Source organism: Ursus arctos, unplaced genomic scaffold (genome assembly GCF_023065955.2).
Source record: "Ursus arctos isolate Adak ecotype North America unplaced genomic scaffold, UrsArc2.0 scaffold_7, whole genome shotgun sequence".
Classification (NCBI taxonomy): domain Eukaryota; kingdom Metazoa; phylum Chordata; class Mammalia; order Carnivora; family Ursidae; genus Ursus; species Ursus arctos.
Window position 1 is genome coordinate 45,742,073 of NW_026623089.1, and position 23,642 is coordinate 45,765,714.

A 23,642-nucleotide genomic window follows, 5' to 3' on the forward strand; every position below is an offset into this window, starting at 1 on the left:
AATAGGTGGCACTAGGCAGGTAACTTAAGCCTCTCTGAACCCAGGGCAGTGTCCTCGTCTGTTTGGTGGTACCATTAATCCCACCTACGTCGTAAGGGTGTCTGAGCCTACGTTAGATTAATGTGTGAGCGTGCTCACCACAGTGCCGAGAACACAACGCCTACCTAATACACATAATTAGCTTGCCATGGCTGCACCAAGGGTACCGCTCATGCGCCAGGGCTGGATGTCACTTCGTCCTGGGAGCAGCAATGGTCACAGCACTGGCAGGCTGTGCCGCCCACACCCACGCACCCAATCCCTCCAGACAGAGACTGTGGAAGGTGACCTGGGCCCCAGCCCACACCACCCCAGAAGACTCTCTAGGCATCTGGGATAATAAACATCTGTGAACTCCGTCCCCACTCTTTGATACTTACCTAGAAATCAAAACTATAATCTGGCCCAAGACCCAAAGTAATGCAGCTTCATAGTTCAGGATGTCTGACCGTTCCTTAGAAAACCTGACCCCCAGGAGAATTAGTGGGTGGCTGCGAGGCCTGTAGCACACTTACAAGGAGAAGCTGTTACAGTTTCCTGCCCATCCACACTCTGCCCTCCTCATCTCCCTCTCTCTCCCTGGATCGCCTCTAAGCCAAGCGTACCAGGAACTAAGCACTAATCATACCCCAACCCATCCCACCTCTGTCCCTTCTAAACACTCTATGACCTCTTGGCTAAGGAAAGAAGAGAGGCCCTTGCCTCACCCCTTCTCACTGAGGAGAAAGCACACTGCTCGCTTGGGATCATGGGAACTTTCTACCTCTGCCAATGACCAGGGCTGGCTGAGGGCTGCGGCCTTACCACCCAATGCTCCAGGTAGCTGTTCTGGAATGATGACTGGAGAATGCAACTGTAGATCCCTTTGGAGCCAATTCTCACCCACCAATAATGGGAAATGTTATTTTTCCTGTAATTTCTCTCCTTCTTCCCTTCAATAACTATGTATTAAGCACTCTCTAGGAGCCAGGCCTCATGCTGGGCACCTGGGAATCAGTGCTGAATGAAAAACAGTTCCCGCCTTCCAGAAGCTTTGACTCTGGACAGAAATAAAGATCGACAGATTTGTTGTTGTTGTTGTTGTTGTTGTTACGAAAAGGCTTACCGTAACCAGTGGTGATCAAGGCCCCAGGTACTGTGGGAGCACCCGGGGGAGGCACCCCCCCCCAGCTCTGGTGCCAAGGGTGAAGTGACAGCTAGACTGAGACCAAAAAGGTGAACACAGAGGTATGAGGCAAGGATCTGTTTGCAAAAAGGATTAGCACGTGGTTCTTTGGGGCTGGAGGGAGGGCCAAAGTAGGAGCCGGGCAGGAGCCATGGTGAGATACGTAGAGGTCAGCAGGGGCCAAGCCCCCAAGAGCTCTCCATACCATTAGAAGGATTCTGGACTTAATTTCGACGGCAATGAGAAATGACTGATGATCCCCTAAACAGAGGAAGAATGTGAGAATGTTCAAGGATGAAAAGATGGCCCCGGGGGGGGGGGGGGTATGAACAGGAGGCAGGCAAGCCAGGGATCTCAATGCAGTGAGGGCTTCTTCATGTGGGGATTGCTTCGTAGCTCCATTTCCAGAGTTGTGGCACTGCGCTCCAGCTCCCGGACCGCGAGTCTGCCAGCGATGGCTTCTGTGTGGAGGCAGGGGGGCCAAAGGACACATCGGGGGTTACGTAAGAAGCCCCCGTCACAGCCAGCCCTGGGCACCATCCGGGGACTCTGTGGCCCTCATCCCCTTCGGTCCTCCTAACATCTCAATCATCATCAGTTCATAACTGAGGACACCGAGGGTCAGCAGGAAAAGTGACTTACCGCAGATCACAGAGCTAGTAAGTGCTGGAGCCAGAATTTGAACTCAGGTCATCGGACTCCAAGTCCAGTGCTCTTTGCTCTACACCCTGTCATCTCATGCACAGGACAGTAAGTGCTGCTGTGAAAGACACAGAAGGAGGATGTGACCTGGGAAAGTCAGGACAGGCTTGAGAGTGGCAACGGAAGGGGATGTGAAGTGGGCCTCTGGGGCCAGGTCGATTCTGGGTGCAAGCAGTGAGCAGAGCTGATGACGTGGGAGGGGAGAAGGAGGGACGCAATGAGTAAAGAGTCACAGCCAAGACTAAGAAGGACGCCCCCATGGCACATTTATATAAATGGAACATAAGAGAAGCTTAATCTAAGTCTCAGGACAGGAGGAGACACAGAGGATGGGCTGAAAGGCCTAGCACATGTGCGATCCGGATCCTGGAGAATACAGGCGGGAAGGAGAGGAGGCCATATTTAAAGAGTGAATGATTGGGGATTCGTCCAAGACACATCGCAGCAAACCTGCCCAAAGTGACTTCGGGTCTCATTCTGTCAGCCAGAGAGAAAAGGCAGATTATCTCCAAAGAATGAACCGTTAGACTGATGGTTAACTTCTCTGTTACAACAGTAGAAACCAGAGGACAATGGGATACTATTTTCAGTGCGCTGAGAAAAAAATAACAGTATTTAATGAAACTATCTTTCAAGGAAAAGGACAAAATAAAGACAACTTCAGGGGGAAAAAAGTTGAGAAAATGACTATCAAAGATAATCTAAAGGATGGACTCCAGGTGGAAGAAATTTGATCCTGAACAGAGAATCTGAGGGGCTAGAAGGAAGGATGAGCATAGACCCTGCAAGTAAATTTAAAAAGATATATTGACTTGCAAAACAATACTAATAATGGATAATTTGAGGATTTAAAGAAAGAATGTTCATACTGACAACATCTGATCAGTTGAGAGTAGAATCACTGGACTTTAAAAATTCTGTGTGTAGGGGCGCCTGGGTGGCACAGCGGTTAAGCGTCTGCCTTCGGCTCAGGGCGTGATCCCGGCGTTGTGGGATCGAGCCCTGCATCGGGCTCCTCCGCTATGAGCCTGCTTCTTCCTCTCCCACTCCCCCTGCTTGTGTTCCCTCTCTCGCTGGCTGTTTCTATCTCTGTCGAATAAATAAATAAAATCTTTAAAAAAAAAAAATTCTGTGTGTTGAGGAGCCTGGCTGCCTCCATCCAAAGAGCATGTGTCTCTTTATCTCAGGGTCATGAGTTCAAGCCCCACGTAGGGTGTAGAGATTAGTAAAATCCATAAAACTTTAAAAAAAAATTTTAAATAAAAATAAAAATTCTGTGTGTTTAGGAAGAGGGTAAAGATACATATAAACTTGAGAATATGTGAAATTGCATGTTACATCCTCTCAATTAACCACTGAAAGACAGGCATTGAGATGCTGTAACCTCCTGCACAGCAGCGGTGGGAAAATGCGAGGAGGAAAGGTTTTTTTTCAATGAAGCGTGAAACAAGCTAATAACTAAAAACTAACTACGCTATAGTTCCATTGGTATTAAAGTGAAAATCTCACAAAACTAAAGGCTACAGCGTTTGGAGATTACTATATAAACAATAAACGAAGCAAACATCTGGTAGAGCAGATATTCGGGAGAGGGACCACGGCTGGTGGAAGGACCTGGGCGACCAAGCTGAGGAGCACACACGTGCTTCCAGGATGGGTCGCGTTTCCACTTCTGAAGCTTCCTTTGTGCCCTTTACATCCGTATGTGCGCACACGGCATATATCCGATGTTTAATATTTTACGGATTTAAATATCGTGGCCCTGCACCTCCCCACGCATCCCGCTATGACAGTCATTCAAAGTCGGTCAATGTGCTTTGAGGGATGGGGAGGTTATCACCCAGGAATAAAGGATCACTAGTGAGCTTTAAATGTCAGTATTGGCTGTTTTGAGTCCCTAGAGCAGGGTTCTCAGCCCTGGCCCACCCTGACGGAGTCTTATTTAATTCATTTTGGGTACAACAAGCATCAGTAAAGTTTAAAATCTTCTCAGGTAATTCCAATACGCAGCCAGGTTTGAGACTCAGTAAGCTAGAGTGTAAACAGTCCTGCAAGCCAGGGCTGGCAAAGATGTAAAAAGTGGATTTTTACATTCTACGAGCTCCCTCTATATTTTGAGTACTTGGAGGTCTGAACACATTTTACAGACCTACTCTAGAGGGGACATAGGTAGGGCCTGTGAGAAGCCGCTGTCAGACAGGAAAGAGCTTTTTGTGGGCTGGGGTGGGATAGAGGGGAAGGAGGACTAAAGGGAGGGCCCCCACTCATGTCCCTGGACCCCACAGAGAAGCTAGGAGAGTCCCATATCCCAATTTTGTGGAGAATCTAGCAGGTGCCATGCGCCTGCATAGTGCAGCCACAATGAGGCAGCGTGATGATGTATTTGGAGACAGAACAGCCTGGAGGTGATGGCTGCCAGCCTCCCCAAGTTCCTGTGAGTCCTGGAGGGGAGCCAGGACTTCCACCATGTTCTGGTGTGGGATTTGGAACACGGAGGGAGAGCAACCGTCATGTATGGCTGCTGGGAATCAGGACGGGGTCAGCCTTCCAGAGAGTCACTGGAACACCCCCCCCCCATCAGATTAACTGCACATTTACCCTCTGGCCAACAATTCCATTCCTGAGATATATTATAAAGAAATCCTCACACAGTTCCATAAGGGTCCAGGGCAAGAATAGTAATTGGTTCTTAGATTAATTTGTGGTGCTGATAAGTTGAGGGCAACGTGGGTGTCCAGGACTCGAGGCGAGGATGAGCAAAAATTAGGTAACTACACCCTGTGGAATACTGTGCAGCAATTAGAAATAATAGGCCACAGGTAGAAACAGCATGGCTCTCCTCACATATGCTCCATGAGATAAAGTGAGAAACACAAATGATATTTAAAGCACCTCACCTTTCGTGTCAATGTACTTAAGTGCAAGGTAGAGAGGTGGTGGCAACAGCAGCATTTTCCAATCTCTCCAAATCCCAAAGAGAAACAAGCAGAACAAGTCAAGAACAAAACCCAAAGTCCATGGACTATGTTTCCAACAAAACTGGGTGGCAAGGTAGTCCCATGAACCCCAGATACAAATGGAGGTGGGAAGAAACGATCAACGCCAAGACCTTCATGATAACAAGTGTTCCCACGAAGAAGAAGAAAGAAATGAGGGTGACCAATGGACCCAAGAGCAGTTAATAGGAATTCACTGGAAAGCAGGAGGCCAACGTAAGAAAGAACAGCAGCTGAAAGCTGGGGAGGGTTTACCTTCCCCAATCCTGGGGAAGGGCAAGAGGCCCAAGGTGACAACCTCTGGGGCCACCTTTGAGCAATGGGAGTGGAATCAAAATTGAGCAAGGTAGGAGAAAAGAAAGGGAAGGAGAAGGTCCAGACCCACGTGGGGGAGGGGAATAGAGCCTGGTTACCCCAGGAAATAAGCTGCCCTCTTTGTGGACACATCACAAAAACAGCAGAAGTAGGGCTCCTGGGTGGCTCAATCGGTTAAGCACCTGCCTTCAGCTCAGGTCATGATCCCAGGGTCCTGGGATTGAGCCCCACAATGGGCTCTCTGCTCAGCAAGGAACCTGCTTCTCCCTCTTCCTCTGCCCCTCCCCATTCATTCTCTCTCTCTCTCAAATAAATAAAATCTTTTTAAAAAAATTAGCCACAGAAAAGCATCAAGGTTAAATCATATGTAACGTTACCATGAGAAAAAAAGAAAATAAGGAGTAGAATAACTTCCCTTGGGTGATATATACATAATATAATGTATATACAAGAACCCTTTGAACAGATACTCATTATCATCAGGACGGCTGCTTATTGAAGAGGAAGGGGAACGTGGGTGGAGCATAAAGGAGAGTAAGAAAGAAACAAATAAGGGACAGCCTGGTTTCTTTCCACAATGATAATAAAGAATGAGGACAGGGGAATGAAGAGGTGGCCAGTGAACTGAACCTTTAGGACTTAGGGGTATTTCTGAAAAATAAACATCTTTAAGAGCACAGCCCAGAAAAGAGGCAAGGTGACCCCAGAACCTAGGTTTTGGGGTGGATGGTCTTCTCTAACAGCTCATTGATGGCAGTTGTTGAAACCCAGAAGGCCTAGCAAGAGTCAAGGCAGGGCCAAGTCAAGTTGGAGGGATAATCAGTGTGGACAAGGGGACCCCCCAGACCCCAACTATGCTCATTATCCAACATTCACAGGTGCTTCCCACAGCGGTGGACCGTCATTGGATTCGTAAACGCAGAGAACACGGTCCAGAGTTGAGGGGCCAACCAGGGCCTTTCTTTGGCTCCCTCCCAAGCCATGAGCTCCCGCTACACTCAGACACCATTTGGGGAAGAGGCCCGATGTTTGGAAAGATTGAATATTTGCCAGAATGCAACTGAGTTAAACTGAAAGAGACTCTTAAAACCAAAGAAACTGGACATTTTGAGAGTTATTTTTTAGGCATTATCAGGAAACAGAGGTCCTGTCAAGGTAAGATCACTTATAAAAACAAGTAAACCAATCTTCGCTAAGCCTCCCCTAATCATCTCCCTGCACCCCACGCAGATACTCCCAACCACCACCACCAACTTCAAGTTGCTAGCAAAATATCGATTCCATGGCTGCTAAGTGGCGGCAGCCCCAGGAAAGGAAAGGCACTTGAAGCACACCTCCAAAAGACGCTCGGCTATAAGGGACCCATAAATCCACATGTTAGCAAACCCTGGATTCGGTTCCCAGCCCCTCCTCCACCGCCATCCGGGTCCCTGAAATCACTGGCTCCAAACTTAACCTGAGTAACCAAATGAGCTCCTTTTATTTCTGTTAGGGTTTCTCTCTGAAAAGAACAAAATGCAGGCGGGCCAGACACGATGTTTTACTTTTTATGGGTCTTGATTTATCTGATGGGCATATTTCTTACAGTTCTCACTGCAGCTACGCCTCACCGGCCGGCAGCTCCTCCATCAACCGGTTAGCCGTTTCTCATTCATTTTTGTGACTTCCCTTTCTTATTGCCATACTTTCCAGACGATATCATTAAAGAGGCTGGAATTATTAAGCTCTTCATTCTCAACAGTTTCTTAAAGCATCCTACAGCCACAGAGATTGCGATGAATGAGTTCACATGCCATTTTTTATAACTCCAAATGAAATTTAACCACGGCCAACTGCCGAGACAAGAGTTTCACTGGACAAGCTTCTTCGTTCCAGATATAGCCGTGCACAATATCCCACGCCCAGGACCGCCTGCTCCAAGCCCACATGCCAGGTTCAAATCACTAACGCTGCTATTGGGACAGGGGATTCCAACCTCGCAGCAGAAGGACTTCTGAAACCGGCTAGCCAAGGATCCTGTGTAGCACTAACTTCACCTGAAAGTATAAAGTGATTATTTGTTTCATGTCAGTCTTGCTGACTGGACTGACAGTTTCACGAGGACAAAAGACGGGTTTTTTCCTCTCTATGGTAGACATCCTTTGGTCTTGCCCATCCGCGACCAGTTGCCCTTCTTCTGGCAAGGCGACGCGTACCTTCTTTAGGCAAGCCACGCCTCTCACTCACGTCTATGTCGTTGCAATGGGATGGATTCTACTCCTCGCCAGTGATGGTCATGTGACTCAAGCCTGGCCAATCAGAGAGGTCTGGTGCCTCTGGCCATAGTGACTGGTTCAGGAGTGAGCACGTGACCAAACCAGACCCAACAAAGCAGGATGTGGGGACTAGCAGTATTGGGAGTGTTGAGAAAAAAGCACATCCCCAGAGCTGAGAGACGAGAAAGGCCAGGTTCTGAAACCTTAAGTTCCCTGGATCAGGCAAGGCCTGAAGGCGGCCCTACATTTGGATTTTTCAGTCACATGAACAAATAAATTCTCCTTTTGACTATATCAGGTTTTTTTCTGTTACTTGCAAATGAATATAAGTTCCATGAGGGCAGGAAAGCTGTCAGTTGAATTTACCACCAAATGCCCTGCACGTATCTAACACAACAGAAGCTTAATAATAAATTACAGAAATGCCTTTCCCAGGGAGCCTGCCTCCTCAGGCCCCTGCCCAGGTAATTTGACAATTCCTAACCCTGGCAATTCCCTGTTTTACTCCATTTATTGTGCAAGGACTTTGCAGACTGTACGAGACTTGGAGGTCACTCTTCTGTCATTCTGTGGGAGGGTGGCACTGGCCTAGGAAGGAGCAGACACTTGCCTCAGCCAAGAATAAGGCATGGCAGCTGAAACAGCTGACCTCACGACCCACAGAGGCTACGTGTCTCCTAAAGGATAGCCGTCTCTTCCTCCTCGAGATGTTCTGGACTGGGAAGGAACTGGCCCCCCTAAGTCCTGCAAGCCCCTGGGGCAGTTATGTAACACAGTCCCTCATCTGTGAGATGGCCACAGGGCTGCTTCACATCACAGATGGGGCATGGACTCTAGATCCGATCGCCAGGGTTTGAGCCCCACAGCCCCCACTCAGTAACAGGGAGCCTCAGGCAAGTGGCTTCAATTCTCTGTACCTCAGCTTTCTCATCGGTGAAATGGGGTTAATGCTAGCAGGAAGCACACAGGATTAAATAAGTCAATGAATGTGCTATTATAAACACTGTGTACCTACCTAACTGCCCCTATTCCTGCCTCTTCCAGAGAGTAGTGTGAGAGGTCAAGGAAGTGTTTCCTTGGCACAGCCAGCACAAAGTAAAAATTTCACCAATTATCTGTTAAAACATAAAAGCCAGCATGACCTCACAGGGGAGGCCAACCAGCCACACCCCATGGAGAGCAAGCACTGCACCCCTGAGGACCAGTTCAAGGTTAAGTGTCCCCTTTCCAGGGATGCCAGCGGCGCTTCAGTGCACCTCCAGATAGACGCAGCCCCACACGCGGTCCAGGGCTTCGCAGCAGAGACCCAGGGGCCAGCCTCTCTTGTCCCTCAGCCACCTACCCTCATGCACGACAAAGGCCGAACAGGGGCAACCCTGCCCCTGACAACCTCCTCACACTGGAGAGAAGCCCCAGATACTCCGATGCCCTCTTGGAGGGAAGCAGAGAGGGGAGAAAACCTTAAAGACCTAGTCTCCCGAAAAAAGATGACTCCACTGAATAGGACGAAGTTAAACAAGATGGACTAGAGTTTATTTTTTTCCCCTACGACCCAAAAGGAAGAAGGGGGAGGGGTGATAATTTCATGACATGGGAGAAATGTAGAAAAGTAAAGGGATTCCACTTTCTTTGTGCGCTGACGCTTGCAACTTGACTGCACAAATGTCGGTAACGCCCCACTGCCCGCAGGGGGCGGTGTCTTCGTGTTGATTGCGGGAAGAACCGTACATTGATTGCATATGCAAGCCATGTTGTTCCCCTCCGGGAAGCATTTCTAGACTGTCTCATGGGTAGGGGACACCCTCCTGCCCTGTGCACCCTTGAGGGCTGGTGAGAGGCAGTGTGAATCACAAACACCCAAAAGCAGCATCATTGTTTGGAATGAAACCTGTAAGCAAATGCTCTGGCGCGTAAATCTATGAAGAACTTAATTACGGAGCAGAAGGTAATTTGAGTCTGATAAACTGTTCATAATTATGCATAAATATTAATGAGTTTTCATTTCCAGAAAGGCTTCTCCGCTCCTGTAGCGACTAGACTTTATTCTCTAGCAAACGTCAAAGCCACCATATTGGTTTCTCAGATAAGCAGAGGGAGAACAGCTCCTGGTGGGAAGGTGAGGGGAGAAGAGTCATGTGATCTGACCTAATGGCCATCAGACTGGACCAGCTGTGCTCTCATGGTTTTGACTAAAGGGCTGTCTGGCTTCAGTTTACACAGCCCAGCAGCGGGTGCTTGGGATACCTGGAGGTGGCTTATTCCATCTCTCAGGACAACTAACTGCCAAAAAGTTCATCAGACTGTGCCAGAGTCAACACCTTATGATTTCCACCTCGCGCTCCACATCCTGACCTTCAGGCCTCTCACAGGTTGGGGGACCTTAGTGGTTTGAAGACAGCAGCTGTGCCCTGCCCCCTACCACATCTTCCTGCTCAACCCCAAGCCTGCCCTCAGGAAAATGGAAGGCCAATGGCTCTGGCATGAGCTGGGGCGCTGGGTACCAGGGCTGGGAGGAGCTTGGGGCTGGGAACAGGTGGGAAACTAGACTATAGAGTCTGGAACAAAGAAAACCCCAAAATAGCCTGCTGGAGTTGAGGAAGGGTCTAACCTATGATAGGAACGTCCCAGAGTTAGGAAGATAGGAGGGATCTTTTGTCACCACCAGAAATATGATGGGACTGTCGGAAGAATATTAAATCAACTACATCAACAGACATCATGGTTTGTGGTTACTCTGCTTTTTTAAATCCAAATAGAAAAGAGACAAATTCAGCTCTCTCAAATCCAACTAGATGCCCAAGCCCTGTCCCTTCCCATACATTTTAGTTACCTCCACCTGTGGATAGGAAGACAAAGATCTCAGCAAAACAACCAAAAGCAAAGCGGTAGCTGGACAAGACACAAAACGCTAAAATCAAAAGCAGGGAGCTACAGACAGCCGGAAGGAAAGAGTTAAGATCTTGAAAACACCATTACGATCTATGCTTTCCTCAAGCAAAAAATAATGCTGCTGTTCTTTGTAATCCTTTTTTGAGACTTTACAGCCAGTGCACAATTTTTTTAAAAGAAGGAAAAAGATTCCTTTATTTCTTAGTTGGAACAGCTTAAGCAAGAACTTAAGAGGAAAGTAGGTCAACTGACCTACTTTTTCCCTCTTCAGAAATTTTTGCATTTGGGATCCGAGTTGGTGGGAAATTTCCACTCCACATTCTGCTCAGGAGAGGAAACTTCGCAATCTGACTTGACGTGATGTATCTGCCACATGCCAACCATCCTTCCAAATGACCCGCGTGTTACCCTCACAGCTTTCAAAACACATTTTAAGATGGGGATCATAGTCGTGATGTAAGAAAATGCAGACTTGTGCTTTTATGGGGGGGGGGGTAGGCTAAATAAGTATCATCTTCCTTTTATGCAATCATTTGATGGCACCTTTTGCTTTCCTTCCAAGTGACAGCAGTGGCCTAGCCTCAGGGTGGGAGGCCACCATTTACATATTCAAATCCTGATATGCGTCTCCAAAGGCTACCGTGTTTATTTATTCCATATGATAAATGTAAGCATTTGTACGCCAGGAATGTTTTAAACACTTTATAAATATTATACACTTAATCCTCATAACAGCAGTACAAAGTGGGTATGACTACTTTCTCTTCAGCTAGTCCTTGCTTAACATGGATTTAGTGCCTGGGTCCTTGTTGCCCGGGTCCCCCATACCCCATGCTGGCTGCTACCTCTCGACAGCTTCCAAAGCCTCCCCAGGGTCCCCTATCCTCCCCCTTGGGCACCAAGGATGGGGCCCAAGCTGGCTCACTCTCTCCATCTCGGCCCCAGAAATGCTAGCTTCTGAGAGTAACCCCAAAGGCCAAACAGGGCATTCCCAGATGTTCCCTCCAGCTGGGCCAGGAAACCAGCGGCAGCTCCAGTCCACACGGTCACAGAATGAGCAGGGGTGAGATTTAAAATAAAGAACTCAGGCTGCATCTAAAAGAGGTTCAAGTGAGGAGGGCCTGGGTAGCTCAGTCAGTTAAGCATTCAGCTCAGGTCATGATCCCACGGTTGTGGGATCGAGCCCCTCAACGGGCTGTGCTCAGTGTGCAATCTGCTTCAGATTCTCTCTCCCTCTCCCTCTCATTCACTCTCACTCTCTCTCTCAAATAAATAAATAAAATCTTTATTTAAAAAAAAAGTTTCAAATGAACATACAGTAAGGGACAGTGAATCCAGAGGGAAGACTTTTGTGCCCCAATCTCCCTCCCTGAGTAGCAGTATAGTTAAGGAACCGCCAAAATGGAGTAGGAAAGGCCAGGATCCAGAAGCCCTGCATCTCATTCCCGCTCCTGTGCCTCCTGCTGGGTGACAGGGGTTGGTTTCCCAAGCTCTCTGGGCCTCAGGATGACCACCTGTAAAAAGCCAACCGTGACGGGATCGAGAGCAGTTGAGAGTTCCCGCGAAATGATGCTCATGAGCCACCCGTACCCCACACCGGCACGGAAACACGCAAGCCTGCGCAACAGCATCATGCTAGGAGGACCGCCTACGGTCAGCACCGGCCGGCCAATCCCAGCCCTCCCAGCTCCGTGCAGCTCAGAGAAGAGGGGCCCTCCCGGTGCATATGCAGTCCGAGGAGCTGAGTCTAGACTCCATTCCCACCCGGGCTCTGCCTTCGGGCGCAATCTTGCCCACTTCACAAGGAGCTGCCTCCCTGCTGGGCAGCCTGGTGAGTCTGTCTTTCACCCGCAGGACTCCCAGAAGGGCCATCCAGAGGGGGTCCCCCCTGCCGGTACCTCAGCTCCTACACCAGAAACACCACCAGCAACAGGGAAATGAGCGAGGTGAAGAAGCCAACAGTCACGAGAAAAGAACACCCTTCATCCTCAGCCCGCAGACTCCCGGGCGCCCCCTAATGGCCATCCCTGCGCCCTGGCCGTAGTTTCTAACGCACCGGAGCATCAGAGAAAACTGGAGGCTCAGCAGGAGCAGAGCCCGTGGTCCGGAGTGATGACAACGGAACATGCGCTCAGAATCACACTGTGTCCTGGTCGCCAAGGACAGAAAGCTTAAAGACCCCCATCCTCTCATCCGGTAAGTCCACCAGCCATCGAGACTGCCCAGTAGTAAGCTGTAACCACCAAAAAGCTCTTTCTTCTCTTGAAGTGAAATGTGTCTCTTTGTAAGTCCTAGCCCTCAGCTCTGAATATCCTCTTGAATAATCTCCTTTTCTCAAGACAAAACTCCAGAGATTGAGAAGTGGTGGCCCTGTTCTCCCATCCATCCCACACCAAGGCTTTTCCAAGACAAACATTCCCCCCGGGTGGTCACTAAAAATGACCACAATGACCTCTATTTCCTTCCCTTCCCCCAAACACATTGAGATTCACTGTGATCAAGAGCAAGGAGTCTGAAGGTTTGGGCCCCTTCTAGAACCTCGCAGCTCTAGGACCTTCAACATTCCTGTCTTCTAACTATGCTCTGAGGTCACAGGGTAGAAAGGCAGGAAACAGTGCCCATTCCACTTGGGAGCTCAAGCTTTGCATGGAAAGCCACCCCCCACTGCTGGGCTCCCTGCAGACTGCACTGTCCATGTGCGGGGGGGAGGGGGGGGAGTAGCTCCTCTCTGGGGAAGCCCCCACTTGGCACTTGTCTGAAAAGGCAAGACAATAACACCCCACCTGAATGCAGGAGAGGGCATGCTCAAGATCCACTCCCAGGACCTGAACAGGGGTCCTGTGGGAATAGTTTACCAACACCGACTGCATCAGCCACTGCCTAGCACCGCTCCCCACCAAGCCCTACGGGCAAGCTGCAAGACAGCCAGTGCGTTGTCGCCAAGACAATAAACCGTGGATCACACTGTGACTGTTTTTCTACAAGTAAAGCGCAGGAAGAGCAATGGGGTCCAACTGAGCCAGTGTTCAGACGGAGGATGTTCTTAATAATTTTAGATACATGCTGAAGTCTGAAAATAGATTTCCCCCCTAAAGCCAAGCTCATATGCACTAGCTGTTCTCGGGAGTATTTTTGTAGAACTAGAAGACTCTCTTACAACCCCTGGAACACGATAATGAACAAGGGAGAAAGGAGGAATAACTTTACCACTTTCTCTTTTTACCCAAGGAGACTATTGAGAACTCCTTGGTCTCAGCAGGAAGCCAGTTCTCCTTCCCCTCCCCTCCACCCCTGCACTCTGTTTCCCAGAGTGGGTGGGGTCTCTGGTGTCCCACCGCAGACTCCAGGAGACATCAGCGCTCACACCGACACGGCTCATTAGGGTGGACAAAACACATTTGTTGGCTTGATCTTGAAACCAGTGTTAAAATCCCAATTTCATAGATGGGGATTCAAAGGACATGCCCAAGGTCACAGAGCTGCTAGGTTCAAGAATGGACTCCATATCTCCAGACTCCTTGTCCACATTACTCTTTGGAGCATACAGTGCATCCAAATGTGTTTGAGGGGAGGGAAGGAACTAGGAGTCACAGTGGTCATTTTAACTACCCAGCTAAATCAGGGCTCCTGGGTGGTTCAGTCGGTTAAGCGTCCAGCTCTTGATGTTGGCTCAGGTCATGATCTCAGCCCCACATCGGGCTCCATTCTCAGCGTGGAGTCTGCTTGAGATTCTCTCTCCTTCTCCCTCTGCCCCTCCCCTCTCTTGTGTCTAGAGATAAATACATAAAATATTTATCTGTCTAGAATAAATACATAAAATATTTTTTTAAATGTTTAAACTCCAGCTAAATTAACAAGGAATGTTTTACCCAGGAAAGAAAAGATTAATACTGGGGTTGTAATAGATTACGTTATTGGCCAAATTCTCCTTCCCTGCTTGTCTTCACACCCTTTGACATAGAGCTTCACAGTTCCTCACAGGAAAGGAGCAGGGTATACTTTCCCACCCCTGAACTCTGTGACATATTGTGGCCAATGTTATGAGGTCAAAGTTGACAGTGTCCTGCTTCCAAGACTAGTTCACAAGCCTAGAATGCCCCTTGCTCTCTGGTCCCTGGGAAGAGCATGCCTGGGCTAGCCTGCTGGTCCTTGGGGGGAGCGTGGGGGATTCGGGGAGCCCAGCTGCCCCCACTGAGATGTGCAGCCAAGACCAGTTGAGAGCAGAACCCCCAGCCCACCTGAGGCAAAGGCTCCCTCACAGTTAAATGGGAGCAGGCTGCCTGTGGGCAGGATAGGCTGTAGCCCCGTCTCTGGAAGGACTGGGGAGGCACTCAGGGATGCTGTCAGGGAATGCCTCCACTGGGGAAGAAGTTGGACCACACCAGTAGTTCAGACTTTGAGATTTTAGGTACGAAGCAAAGTTACCCTCAAGAGTTTGGAAACTAACATGGGGCTGCTAGCTTTTTGCTTTTCTGAGCAAAAGCAATATATAAAAATAACTGCCGCTTACTATCACCACCAATTCATAAAAGATAGAACATTTTCACACTACGATTGAGGAAAGGATATCATCATCTTAGAATATGACACAGTCCTTTCCAAGCAAAGACTGTTGGCCACCCTCCGTCCATGAGCCTTTTTTTTTCCTTCTGTCACAGATCAATAAAAACTTTGTCACTAAATAGTTTCTTCTGTGTATTAGCAACTTTCCTGCATGCTTTATGATAGAACTGTCAAGAGAACATGAAATCAGTTACATAAATTATAAGACTTAAATCATGGTTCTGTTTGTTCTGTGACACTATAAAAATGACATTTTTTTTCCATCAGGTTAGAAAATAAAGCTAGAGATGAATTCGAGCACCGCTGTCGTGACTTTGCCCCCGGCTACCACAAGCACTGCGGAGCCCCCAGAGCCCCTGCCCCACCCCCGCCTCCACAGAACTTCAGAGCCGCAGGATGCAGGCGCTGAGATGCTGCTGATGTCCTTCCATGCTTTTAATGGATGAATGAAAAGGAAAGCGACAATTCAAAGGAAGTTCTCTCAGGGCTACAGGGACACATAACTGGGACAGAAGTGAACAGCAGGGAATCCCCTGGGACCAGCTGCAGGGATGTGTGGTGCAGTCACCTGTGAATGTTGACTCTTTTCTTTTCTGGGCCATAAGGAGCCTCTCCGTCCTTCTGTAGGATATGTGGAGGACTGGGGTTGGGGGGGGAGGGAGCTGCTACAAGTAGACGGCTCCCGCTTAACCTCACTCATCAGGCCCTCAGAAGACCACACACCTACCAGACCTACAAGGGTCCAGTGTGGAGAAGCAATGGCTATTCTTTGGGACTGGGAAGACTGGCTCTAATCTGGCACTCCATTCCCACCTTCACCCATTCTTGAGGCATTCAGAGAAAAGGAACAAGGTCCGTAGTTTCACAGGCTTACCTTCAGGTAAGGGAACAGACAAAAGCAAGTAACAAGATAAATAGCAGTTGGGTGAGCACTCTTTAAGGGATACGCGAAGTGAGTTGAGAGAAATTGGCAAAGGCTGCTTTAGGTAAGGATTCAGGAAAGGCCTCTCTGAGAAGGAGATATTTGAGATGAGAAATAAGAATGCATCCTCCATACAAAACGCTCGGAAAAGAGCAGTACCAGGCATATCAAAAGCAAGTGCAAAGGGCCTGGGGCAGAAAAGAAAATGGCTTGTTTGAGGAAGAGGAAAAAAGCCAGAGCTGTGGAAGCAAGGTGGACGAGACGAGAATTGTGGTATGAGGCTGGAGCAGGAAGCAGGACCAATCATCTGGGGCCCTGCTGGAGTTTGAAATTCATTGCAAATAGAAATGGAAGGAAGCAGTGGGTATTAAGCAAGGGAGTGACAGGACCTGATTTATATTTAAAATATTCTCGGGATGCTGTGTGAAGGATGAATTGTGAAACAGGCAGACCAGTGAAGACATTCCTGCGTGAACTGAGTGGTGCCTCTGTGACCTTTATGATGTTGGACAGTCCCTAAACAATCCTACATTCAGTCATTCCACCTGCAGTATGGCTACCGCCTACACTTAATAGTTCACAAACTCCCCTGGCTCCTGAAGTTGGAGATGAAGGGGCACATGGTCTTGCTCGCCCCTGCATGATTTCACTCCAGCTGCCTTTCCTGGAGCTGGAGCCATGCCCACAGCTTGCCTGTGAGGGCCCCCCTTAGCCCTTAAGAACACACGGTCTCCAGTGCCCATCACGACACTGAGGTCAGCTCTCCATCCGGATGGAAATGAGGACACAGGGAGGCTGGCCAGGAAGGAGGCAGGTAGTTCACACTGCAAGGACACATGGGCCAAGGTGGAGGCAGGCCAAACTCCCAGGAGGCAGGCAGAAGTGAAGCAAAGGCAGGTCAGAGTCTGATGGAGGCTAATCGCAGCAGAAGAGCAGGGGAGTCCTCAGACAAAGCTGGGCTCAGTGCTGATAAGGGAGGGAAGACTCTGGGAGCAAGGCCAGCATGCAGCTTACCCAGAGAAACCCCGCAGTCTGGCCAGACTACTGGAGAATAAGAGACCATATGCAGCACAGCGGAGATGTCTCAGGCAAGTGTCTCCTGGAGAAGCCAGCACCCAGGAGACCAGCCCACTGTGTGGGGACACATGAGTAAGCTCAGCCCAGATCATCTGAGCCTGGCCCATCCCAGAAGAACTGCCTGTTGATTCCAAAATTTATGAATAACCCATAAATGCTTAATTGTTTTCAGCTTCTGAGTTTTGGGGTGATTTGTTACGTCACAATAGCTAACTGACGCAGAAGAGGCTAATGGCCAAAAAAGACTCCCGTTTCACTGTAGCAAGTCTCTGCTGATACCATAATCCTGTTTCCCGGTTTGGGGCACCTATAGGTTCAGATCACTGGACTGGGATCATGAGCTTGAGATATATTCTTGAACTTGACTTTACAAGGCTATTGGTGATATGATGAAAACTTTCTCCCCAATCTGGACCTGTTTCCTTATCTGAAAAATGAGGAGCTAGACACTTCCAGGGAGCCTTCCAGCTCTCATGTTCTATGCTCGGTTGACTCTGACCTCTTCATTCAGCCACTCTGTCATCTAATCAACAAGTATGTGTTCAGAGCCTGCAGTGTGCCAGCCTACGGTCAGGATCTGGGGTGCAGGCTCAGACCACGAGATGCGGGCTCTCCCCACCAGGAGCTCCCTGTCTTGTGAGTATAGAGAAGACGCTTCTGGGGAGCCCCCGATGGCCAAGGAGGCTGTGAGTGAGAACAGTGGGCAAGATCGTGGTCATCCTTCCCCAGCAGAGAGAGGGGAACGGATCCACATTCAGAATCCCCAGGACCTCCAGTCTCCTGGACTCCTGCTCGGAGATGTTTGCCTTGGTCCCTAAAGCCTTGGTGAATGCCACTCAGCATTTCAGCTCATGCCCTGGGGAAATCAACATCTGTGCCTTGAACTCAGCACATTCAATGAGCAACCAGAGGACAGCCATGGGACCTGTCTCCACGCCGCTCTCCCCCAGGCGACCCAGGAGAGCCAATCCTTAACACTTGGAGACTGGCCGGTCTCTGTGGGGGCGGAGCAAAATGACAAAGTCCAAAGTCCTCCAGTGCCCCTGATGACCGCAGTCCTTCAGGACCTCCTCCCAACCCCAGAGAGAGGCAGACATGTGGGGCCCAGAAAGCCATCCTACCATGGAACCAAGGCGCGATGGATTTGGTGTTCCTCTCAAAGCCGGCTCGGCGAGGCAGCTGCTCCTCCTTAAACCAGCGGACTATGACTTCTCTGGAGACGGGTCTCAGCGGGCGCTCCCAGGTCCTGCTGAGAAGAGAGATGAAGTGTGGAGAGGCAGGGAGTGAGGGGGGGAGTGGAGGGAGGGGGAGGGGAGGGAAGGCCACTGTGGGAATGACTCAGCACGATGGCCACACTCGTGCCTGTGGAGAGAATGAAAGGAGTCAAGGTGCATGAAGGCACTTTGCAGATAAGAATGCACCAACTATTATTATTTTTCCCAACAGACCACTGCTATCGCTTGCTTCCAAGAAAGCCACACAGATGGGAGTGGAAAAGAGGACAGGAGGGGATGTTCAAGGGAGAGAAAAGGCATTTTTACCCTCTAGAATTGCAGGGCAGGGCACAACCGTCAGCATCCATGAAGGAAGACCATCACATACCAGGAGCGGCAGACCCAGGCACCCAGAGAGACCAGCCATCAGTCTCCCTCCCCGGGGTGGCCCGTGTGTAAAATGAACATCTACAGTGTTATTCATTAAGGGCACTGTTGGTCATAACCAAAGATTTCAAACAACTCCAATGTCCATTAACAGTTTTTGATGAATAACTTCTACCACATCTGTGGAGTGGAATATAACACAGCTGCTAAAAGGAAAACTAAACCAGGGCACCTGGTGGGCTCTGCCAGTGGAGTATGGGATGCTTGATGTCGGGGTCGTGAGTTCAAGCCCCACATCGGGTGTAGAGATTACTTAAAAAGAAAATCTTTATTTAAAAAAAAAGAAAAGTAAATAAAAATAAATGAATAGCTAAGAATTGATATGAAAAGACCTCCAAAATATAGTTAAATGGAAATGAAAGTCAAGATGCAGAGCCCTGTGTACAGTATGCAAGCTTTTCTGGAGGGAAAAAAGAGAGGGCTACAACTTTCCACGTCACCAACTACACAAAGGAAGTGGGAGTGGAGACCACACATACACTGAGACAGTGCTCCCCTGCGGGGCAAGGGACAGCCAAGTAGGTGGAGGCAGGAATGGGAGGCGGCCATTTTCTATATTTCCTTTTAAACTTCCTGGTTTGTGAATCATATAAATGACAAGAAAGGAAGGAATGGAGGGAGGGAGGAAAGGAAGGAAGAAATACAGGTATGGTCAGCCCTCCCTAGACTGCAGGGAGAGGGAGAAGGGGGTTATGAATACTCCTAAACCCCAATTAGAGCAAAACTCAGAGCAGACTCTTCTACAGATGAACTGTGGCTCGGGGACCGAGCAGGCACTCACCACCCACCCTCACGGGGCAGTAGCTGCTCAGCAAGGATGGAGGTGTGGGGGACCAACCTTGGAGCTGGCCTATGGTGGGCACAGGTGGAACGTAGAGGGGCTCCAGGCAACCTCTTGACCCTGGGTTCCGGCAATGATGGGCAGTCACCTAAGTGCCCTTGCCCAACCACTCCGGAGACACCAGCATGTGTGCGGACCCTCCTGCACTCAGCCACGCTCATCTGCAAACCTGTTATCAGAACCAGGGTTGCAGCAGCACGACCTGTGGTTAGAAAAAGTAGCCAGCCCTGGTTTCCCAGCAGCAGGGCCACATTGAACCCATTTGAGGTCTTATATGACAAGTTCTTAGCCTGGGACCTGTGGGCCTTTAAGAGCTTGAAATTATATGCAAACATTTTTGGGTATTTTCATATACACATCTTGGAGGGAAGAGGGTATACAGCTTTCTTAACATTCTCAAAGGAATCCTAGACCCCAAAATGTTAAGACTCCCAGAACTCTAGGGCTATTGGAAATCTCCAAACAGACTCCTCATTGCCCCCCTCTGGCCCCATTACGCAGACTTGAACACTCAGGCCCACAGCTGGGAAATGATGAGCTCCAAATTTCACAGCTGTTGGAGCAGAGCAGGGACTGGATCCCCCAGCCAGGCTGCATTTGCTGAGTCCTCCAGACCCACCTGACAGGTATGGCGAGGGGTGGTGGAGGCCCGGGGCCTGGGAGGTGGTGGTAGAGTCTGGCCTCCTGCTCGTGACTCTGGCCAAGCTCTCGGAACATGGAGCTGAGGCCAGCGACGGTGCCCTTCTGGATGGCGCGGAGGGAGTGGCGTCGGTACTCGTCCCTGGCACGCTGAGCTCGGCTGCTCCTCTCCTCATCCGCGGCCTTGGACCTGCGCACTAGAAAGGGGTGGAGAGTGTGTTCACCCAGACCCACAGCCCAGGCCATATGCCCAGCAAGCCAGGATTGGGCCCGGAACCCTGGGACTCACCGAGAGTCTCACAATTCACCTGGATTCACCCACGTGGGCTACATGGAAGTTCAGAGCCCAGGAAGGGAAGGGCAGGCCCAGCTCTGGCCAGCAGCCCTGGGCTTGCCTGTCACCATGGAAGCAGAGACACTCATGACAGTTTAGGGTCATCTGCCTGTTCCGGTGGCCCTGGTCCAGAATGAGCAAGCCACCTCTGAATGGAAATATACACCTCTATATGTATTTCTTTTTGGGAGCACCTGGCTTAGAGCAGCTTCTCAAACCATGTGCCCACCTGCCAGCCTCAACGGCACCTGTCAAGGTGGTCAGCATCTCCAAATACTACTGCCATCCCCCACACTGACTGTAGGCTTTTTCCGTGCCAAGCCCTTGTTCCATGCTTTCCCTACAATATCTCATCACAGACGCTTCCCCCGACCGCCCAGGTGCAGGGCCCGTCACTATGTCTCTGTCAGAAAACCAGCCTCCAGAAGGTTACATAACTACCCCCAAAATAAATAGCTAACAAGGGGGCAGAGCCAGGGTTGAAACCCCAATGTGGCTGGCCCTAAACCCATGCAGCCATTTCCACCACCTGCACCCTACCTCTCAAGCTCCCTTCCTTTGAAAACCAGGTGTACCTGACACCAAGCCCCTGCTCCCTCGTACAAAAAGCCCAAAGAGCATTTAAGACCCTTCAGTCCAACCTCCTCATGTTGCTCATGTGAAATCTGAGACCCGAGGAAGGACAGTAACTTGCGCAGCTGGGTCAGTGGCCAAGCCAAGCCAGGAGCCATCCTTCCTGCTACCACAGGCTGAGCTGTTGGAAACCCTGGTGTCCTGGTTCTGCTGCCCTTTCTCTGGTTTGCGGTGGCCTTGACAGCTGCTGGGTGAGTGTGTTGGAGAGAGAGGACCCTCGGGTAGCTCTGTTACTCACAGACCACAAACTCCAGATGCCCCTCTCTCCAGCCTTCCAGCTGTCCGTGTTTCCCACGGCAGGGCCCGGTCCCAGCCAAACAGCCTCGGAAAGACATCTGTGTGTTGCTGCTTCTAAAACTCTAAAGGGAGTCCTGGAACTGGGGAAATGCCAAGAGAGGGAACACAACCTGTTGGAGGCAAGGTCTAGAATTAAAACCAACTCTTTTGTAGTCTGATTGCGTTTCATCAGGCTCCTAACTGCCTTTAAAATCTAATTCTTTTTGTAGAGAACTCTTGGAGCTGGACATGTTCTAACTGTGCATGATGGGTGACTGCGTGTCCCCAGGCAGGTCCCCTTCCCCTCCTGGAGTCAACTCTTACCCAGAGTCTATTCCTATTCCAGCCCCATTCCACACGTGTGTGGCAAACACCCACAACCGACCAACATCAGAGAGCTGGGTTCTGTCAGTGTTTGGAGGATACAAGGTAAATAGCCCTTGTCCGGACGGAGAGCACGTCTACCTCTCAAGTTGTCAAAGACCTCTTCTTGAAACATAATAGAACGTTTCCCCAGATCTGAGGAAGGCAACATGAAGGCCGTCTCTCAGAAAGATTTATGGAAGTGGAGGTCACATGCCGAGGACCCAGTAGGCTGGGCCCCCCAAGAGCAGGTGGGGGATTTCCTCTGCTCTGTTCATCACTATATCCCAGTGCCTACATACACAGGTGTCAGTCAACAGCCAGTACCTATCCTTGGATGACTGTGCCCAATTAAGTATGTAACTCTGAGCTGGGTGCAGACATAACAAAGATCAGACCCTTCCGTCAAGGCGCTCCAAGCCTGCCTGGGAAAATAAGACAAGTGTCTCTAACACAATGAAATCTGGGACAGATAAATTATCATCAGGGTTTAGGGACAGCAGTTCTCATATTCTGTGAGGGAGCCAACGGCCATCTCAGGAAAGGAAGCATCTGGAAAGGTCAATAGAAGTTTTCCAGAGAAAAGAAGCCATCCAGGGAGAAATCTAGGTTTGGTGCCCAGCTGGTTCATCTGTCCGTTCCAGACACTAAGAACACCATAATGCCTGCCTCGCATTGCCATGGGAGGGTCAAAGAAGGCCAGGATGGCCGGGCGTGAGCTCTGCAGCCACTAGCCAGCAAACTAAACACAGAAGCTCGTGCCCTAAAAAGCCAGCGACCTTTGAGAGCTTACCGCCCCTGAGAGACAGGGACACTCAGTGACAGGTTGCGGAAAGAAGTCATAGGCAAACGAGGAAGACAGGCTGTTGGAACCCAGCCAGGTGAGGCCCTGAGCCATCAGACACACAGAGACTAAACCCAGCCTCCTAAAGGCCAGCTCTAATCCAGCCATTCTCTTCCTCAAATGCCTTCAGGGGCTCCCACTGCCCACAGGATAAAGGACAACCCCCCCCTCCTCCAGCCCTTAAGAAGCATCCTGCCTGCCCCACTTTCTTCCCCAGCCCAATGGCTTCTGAGCTTCTCCCACTCTGTGCTCTGACTCCCCCGCGCTCCGGGCGCTGAGGACCCTCTCCCGCGCATCTGTGCTCAGCCACTCAGACTGGCTGTGATGAACGGGCAGCCAGGGCAGCCAGAAGGGCCAAGCACTGACGGCTCTCAGGGGTGGGGAAGCGGCCGAGGCTGGGAGCAGGAAGCAAGCGGGGGCTCTGCCTTGGCCTTGGCAAAGCCAACCTGCTGCCCAGCCCTGATTACAGAAAAGGGACCCACACAGGTTCCTGGGTGGCGCAGTCATTAAGCGTCTGCCTTGGGCTCACGGCGTGATCCCAGCGTTATGGGATCGAGCCCCACGTCAGGCTCTTCCGCTGGGAGCCTGCTTCTTCCTCTCCCCCTCCCCCTGCTTGTGTTCCCTCTCTCTCTGGCTGTCTCTCTCTGTCCAATAAATAAATAAATAAAATCTTTAAAAAAAAATAAAAGAAAAGAAAAGAACAGAAAAGAAAAGAAAAGAAAAGGTACCCACACAGAGGCACACAGGGTCAAGGACGGCTCCAGGACAGCTTTCCCGGGTTTTTTTCCTCCCTGGCATTTTTTGGTTTTGTTTTTGAGATATCGTTGACATATAACATTGTGTAAGTTTAAGGCAGACAACGTGTTGATATGGTAAATTCGTATATTGTGATGATCGCCACCATACCTTAGCTAACGCCTCCATCAGCTCCCATAATTCCCGTTCTTTCTTGTGGTAAGAACATTTAAGATCTAGTTCCTTAGCAATCTGGAAGTATATAATGCAGCATCGTTGACTGTAATCGCAGCGCGTTCGCTCTCCAGAACCTACTCATCTTCCAGCTGCAAGTTCGTGCCCTTGGACCAACGTCTCCCCCCAACCAGCCCCTGGTAACCACCATTCTAGTCA

The 23,642-nt window shown here is 49.9% G+C and overlaps 1 protein-coding gene across 3 annotated transcripts in view; it reads right to left on the reverse strand.

The window, feature by feature from the left end:
• SH2D4B (SH2 domain containing 4B) overlaps positions 1-23,642 on the reverse strand; it is an 82,809-nt gene that overhangs the window by 8,303 nt on the left and 50,864 nt on the right. For 2 of the 3 annotated variants that reach the window (XM_057308512.1, XM_026504573.4), the window contains exons 5-6: positions 20,045-20,261; positions 18,045-18,169 (exon numbers count right to left, since the gene is read on the reverse strand). In XM_057308512.1, coding sequence (XP_057164495.1) covers positions 18,045-18,169; positions 20,045-20,261 — 342 coding nt within the window. Of the gene's footprint in view, positions 1-18,044; positions 18,173-20,044; positions 20,262-23,642 lie in introns of all 3 variants that reach the window. The other variant, XM_044386239.3, reaches the window with a different exon arrangement.